The sequence below is a fragment of the Pogona vitticeps genome, chromosome 2 (genome assembly GCF_051106095.1).
Source record: "Pogona vitticeps strain Pit_001003342236 chromosome 2, PviZW2.1, whole genome shotgun sequence".
Taxonomy (NCBI): Eukaryota; Metazoa; Chordata; class Lepidosauria; order Squamata; family Agamidae; genus Pogona; species Pogona vitticeps.
The window spans coordinates 84,798,461-84,803,760 of NC_135784.1; the positions used below are offsets into that span (position 1 = coordinate 84,798,461).

General features: G+C 59.4%; 1 protein-coding gene across 1 annotated transcript; it reads right to left on the bottom strand.

Annotated features, from left to right (window-relative positions):
- Window positions 1-513: 513 nt before the first annotated feature.
- On the bottom strand, window positions 514-4,123 carry EGR1 (early growth response 1). Its single transcript, XM_072989883.2, has 2 exons — window positions 3,639-4,123; window positions 514-3,185 (listed from the first exon to the last, which is right to left on the bottom strand). The coding sequence occupies exons 1-2, from the start codon at window positions 3,883-3,885 to the stop codon at window positions 1,735-1,737; spliced, it is 1,698 nt and encodes a 565-aa protein (XP_072845984.2). The 5' UTR covers window positions 3,886-4,123; the 3' UTR covers window positions 514-1,734.
- Between the last annotated feature and the right edge of the window lie 1,177 nt (window positions 4,124-5,300).

The following is a 5,300-nucleotide window of genomic DNA, read 5'->3' on the forward strand; positions in this document are numbered from 1 at the left end:
CTGAGTGTGGAAGAAAAAGACGGCGGCGGCGGGGCGGGGGGGAGAAAGAGCTGGGAATCAAACTAGCTCAAAAACTGCTCCTGGCCACTTCAGAGACGGGTGTAAACTCCAGGCGAGGCAGAGTGGGGGGAGACAGCCTTTCTCCGGCTCCCTCTCATGGTTTAGGAGAAGGTGCCCCGAGGTGCCCGCCTGACCCCGGTAGGCCAGCTAGCTTTTGAGCTCTGGGACATCCAGGTAGCGGTGCGAGGGAGGGGGAGGAACCTGTGACTGTTCGGATGTTGCTGGACTCACAACTCCCATGAACTTAAACAAGATAGGCAGTGGGAGAAAGGATGATGAGTACTGAAGTCCAACAATTTCTGGAGGGAAGGCAGGTGCCCATCCTGGCTGTGTGGTTTTAAAAGGCGTGCCGGCTTTGAGGAATGATTCGATGCCTCTCTGCTCCAAAAGAACCAGGAGGCGACCCGATGCAACCACAAGAAACCAGACCTAGAAAAAGAAAGAAACTGGGGCTACTGGTCTCTCCGTATTTTATTGACTTTTCCAGAGGCTATTGTACACCAAATATCCCACTGGCAGTAAAGCGCATTCAATGTGTTTATAAGCCAAACAGTCACTTTTGTTTAAACAAACACAAGTACAAAGTCAAAAAATAAAACCACAAAAATAATGAACCGCATGTTCATAACATACAAAAAAATTGCTGCCTACTCAGTAGGTAACTACAACATTCCAACTGCTGAATATATTTATAAATTTTTACACTTCTGTAACAAAAATAGACTTTTTGAGAAGTTCGGGTTGTTTGTTTGTTTGTTTTTGCTTCTGTTTACATTCCATCTCCCAACAACTTTCCCTTTTCGGTTTCCGAGCCTGGGGCCCCTTCCTCCACACTTTCCCTTTCCCCCTTAAGGCGAGATGCAAAGCATCCAATCACACGAACGCATAACGTCAGCAGGGCTTCACAACAAGGCACCAAGACTTGGGACTTCGAAGAAGGAAAAAACAAAAACTAATCAAGAACCAAACGAAAACTTTTTGCCACGTGAGAGTGTTTCATCCTCAAGGTGATATGTACAAAGAACATCACACTCTTTTGACATGCTCAAATAATACATAGTTAAGTGCTGCTTTGTTTTATTTTTCCTCTCCCGCCCCCTCCCCCAAAACAAGTTGTAAAACTCATAACATCTTCGTCATCACTAAAAGAGCAAAAATTACCATTTACAAAACAAAAGAGATGAAGATGGCCCTTCGTACTCCAAATAATGCAATATGAATATGCAAAGAGGTCTCTGTTTGTCGCCGTTTTTGTTTTTTCTCACCCAGAAGGAAAGCAAAGCCATGGCACATACACAATATTACATTGTCTATGCATGGAGTCCAAAGTCCCTTGCTCCCTAATGAGTCGAGGCTTTGGGAGGGACCTTATAATGAAAGGAAACATCTATTCGTCCATGCAGATTCAACGTTCTCGGACAGAAGTGGAGCAACTCCGGTCTCCTGGAGTTCCTATGGGTTGTTGCGGTTTTCAGGCAGTTGAAGTTGAAAGAAAGGTCCGAAGGGCGCTGGAGAGCTGGGACGGTGGGAGACGGCTAGCGAGGGTCCTCTCCCTGCCTTTCCCGACTGCGAATCGAGGCCTACAGGGAAGATTTCCCCAGGTCTCGTCCTCCCCCGCGCGCCCCCCCCCACGCCTGACGGACAGTGTTCATGGGGCGCTCCGGCTTTCTCCTCTCAACAGATCTCAATTGTCCGCGGGGAGAAAGTGGCCGCCATGTCGGAAAGTGCTGAAGTCACTTGGGAAGGGAAGGGGCTGGAGATGACCCCGGAGGAGGAAAAAGGGGTGGCCGCCGCCTGGCTCTGGAAGGTGGAGGAGGCGATGGAAGCGTAGCTGGTGGCTACAGAGGGCGAGGGGAAGGAGGGGTAGGGTGACGTCACCGGAGAGGCGTAAGACGTCACGGGCGAAGAGTATGAGGTCACGGGGGAAGAGTACGAAGTCGGCCCCGGGGAGGGGTAGGAGGAGGCGGCGGGCGAGGGGTAGGAGGTGGTCCCCGGCGAGGCCGAGTAGGGCGCCAGCGGGGAGGCGGCGGGAGCCTGGGGGGCCGGGGCGCCGGCGGGGCCCTTGTCCGCCTTCTTGTCCTTCTGCCGCAGGTGGATCTTCGTGTGGCGCTTCCTCTCGTCGCTGCGCGCGAACTTACGGCCGCAGATGTCGCAGGCGAAGGGCTTCTCGCCGGTGTGGGTGCGGATGTGGGTGGTGAGGTGGTCGCTCCGGCTGAAGTTGCGCATGCAGATCCGGCACTGGAAGGGCTTCTGCCCGGTGTGGATGCGGATGTGCCGGGTGAGCTCGTCGGAGCGCGAGAAGCGCCGGTCGCAGGACTCGACGGGGCAGGCGTAGGGCCGCTCGTGCGGCGGGGTCTTGCTGGGCCGGTTGGGGTACTTCCTCATGCGGCTCGGCTTGACCAGCTGCGCCTGGTAGGTCCCGCTGCCGCTGCCGCCGCCGCCGCCCCCCGGGACGCTCTTGGGCTCCTGCTGGGCGCCGCTGCTCTGCGTGGCGAAGGCCTTGATGGTGGAGAGCGGCGTGAGCGAAGGCTGAGGGCTCGGGAAGGGCTTCTGCTCGGCCGAACCCAGGCCGATCTCGCCCGGGGAGGCCTGCTGCTGCTGCTGCTGCTGCTGCGGGAAAAGATAGTCCGGGATGATGGGCAGCTGGAAGTTGCTCTTGCCCGTCGGGTAAGCCGGAGGTGGGAACTGGAGCGAGGGCCCCGACGGGCTGGGGAAGGGCTGGCCCGACGGTTCCGGGAAGAGGTCGCCGGCGGAGCTGCCGCCGGCGTTGGGGAAGGTGGGCGCCGCCGAGTAGATGGGGCTGGTGTCACTGGCTTGCACCGAACAGCTCAGGGCCGGGCTGACCGAAGCGGACGACGAGATGGGCGGCGAGGCGGACGACAAGTGGGAAGAGCCGGCGGAGGAGGAGGAGGTGGTGGTCGTCGGGGGGGCGGCCATGCCCACCAGGCCGCTGACCAGGCTGAAGAGGGGCTCCGGCCACAGCGGGTTGCTGCCGCCCGCGCTCGACGCCGGCTCCAGGGAGAAGCGGCCCGTGTAGGTGATGGGCGGCAGGCGAGTGGTCTGGCTCGGGTAGCTGGTCTCCACCAAGGGTTTCTCGCCATGCAGAGAGATATCGGGGAAAGTGTCTGCCGAAGGAAAAACAGCGGCCCCAGGTGAGTCTCGCGAACGCCGCCTCTCCGCCGCCAGCCCAGCCCCGAGGGCAACCCTTTTGCCCAAAGGGTGCCCCTTGCCCGCCTAGCGGGCTGTGCTTGTGCTCCCGGGGCATCTCCGACGCCCTGCCCACATTGACGAGACCCAGCTCCCTCCCCATTCCAAAGCGGCCGTTACCAAAGCGAATGAATTTCGGAGCGCAACACATTGTAAGGCTTGGCCCGGGTCCAGCTGCCATTGCCCATGGCCTGGAGCAGGTGACGCACTTCTGAGAATCCCCTCCTCATTCTCCCTCACCCACACTCTGGAGGGCAGAATCCCCTCCCCAAGGATGGCTAGCCCCTCACTTGTTCCCTCGGGGGGGGATCCCCTCAGCTTCCCTCCCCCCGCCGCCGCCACAGCCCGCCCCGGGATGCGCCGCCACCTACCTCCAGCGAGGTGGTCGAAGGACTGGTCTCCGCCTTCGCCGGAGGGATTGAAGCCGCCGCTACCAGCGCCATGGTCGGGGCCGCCGCCGGCGCTAAGGAACTGCGGACCCCCGCCGGCGAGGAGCATGATCTCCTCCAGTTTGGGGTAGTTGGTGTCCATGGTAGGGGGCGAGTGCGGGAACGAGCCGAAGGGGTCGGCCATCTGCAGGGAAGGCAGGAGCTGCATTTCGGCCTTGGCCGCAGTCATGGGGGCACGTTGGAGACCGGGTTTTGCCCTGGGGCTACACGTAAGCGGAGGCTCTTGCTGCCGCCGCCGCCGCCACCCAAAGGGGCGAGAACGGGTGGGCGCTAGCTCCACGGCCGGCCTGGGGTTCCCCCTGGCTCTGCCCGCTGGAGACGCCGCGCTCCCTCCCCCCACCCTGCTGGCCGGCCCGGGGCTCCCCCTGGCTCGATTCGCTGGAAGCTCTCGGCTCCCCGCCCGCCCCGAACCAGCCTCTATATATCGGATCTCATTGGCCCTGGACCGCCTTTTTCCTGACGTACATGTCCATATATGGAAGGCAGGAAGCCCTTATATGGTGGCGAGGTGCGAGGACCCCGCCTGGCGTCAGAGTCTGACACTGGGGGAAGCCGACCGGAGGGGGAGGGGAGAGGGAGCCAGGAGGCCCCCGCCGGCACTGCCGGCCCTTGCGCTGGAGCCCGGCGGCCCCTACGGGTCCTCCCTGTGGCTCCGGGCCCTTCACGCGAGTCCCCTAGTAGCTCTACAAGGGCGGCTCACTTGTGAGGTCCCCCCCTTCCCGCCTCAGCCGCGATTGCCGGAAGCCCCCGGGACGCGGAGACCATATAAGGCAAGGACCTTATAAGGACTTGTTCCGGCGCGCGTCTTCCTCCTCCTTATATGGCAATTCCGGCAGCGGAGGGAGGGGGAGCGACGAGGAGAGACGGACTAGAAGCAAAAAAAGGAGGAGGAGGGAAGAGCCCACGGTCTCCCTGCTCCCTTGGGGGGCCAAGGGCTGCAAAAATCGCCACCACCTTCTCGCTGGCCACTGTCGGGAGCCCCAAAACGGAGGGATCCGATTTCTTTCCCTTTCGACCGGGGTCTTCCCGAGGCCCGCGAGAGGAGGAAAAGGCGGCCAGGCCGTGCTCGTGCTGCAAAGGCAACCTTGTCATGAAGAGACCCGCCAGCAGACGTCGCTAGACGACGAATTCCCCTGCGGGAATCGCTCCTCAAATTGGGACCGCACGTTCCAGATTGCCGCTAAAGCGGATTAGTTGCACTTTGCATCACAATCAGGGCAGTTTAAAGTGAAAAGGGGGGATTTTCTTCCTCCCTTTTCAGCCCATGCCTATGGAAGATTTCTAATCCTCGTGAGTAATGCAGGACCAGGAAGTGTTTTTTTTAAAAAAAGTCTGAAATTGGTTCTCGGGGGAGGCAAGGGTTTGAATTCGAACATGCCTTTTTAAGCGGTTTGGCATTCCCTCCCCCCACCCTTTTGCCTTTCCTGTTTTGTTTTTCCTTTTCTATCTTTCTGTTGATTGCCTGGTGCTGCTTCACCAGTGGATTGGGGCCCCTGCCATTGTGCTGTTGCTCAAACGTTTTAGGGAGGTTGTTGCTGGCAGTTTCTGTGTGGACACTCCGTGACCGAGGCGAGGGCAGTCTAT

Excerpts from the sequence above, each read along its gene's own strand:
- EGR1 (XM_072989883.2), bottom strand. The coding sequence starts at position 3,885 with ATGACTGCGGCCAAGGCCGAAATGCAGCTCCTGCCTTCCCTGCAGATG. Across the intron at positions 3,186-3,638 it reads CTTCGACCACCTCGCTGGAG|ACACTTTCCCCGATATCTCT; the intron begins GTAGGTGGCGGC and ends TTCCTTCGGCAG.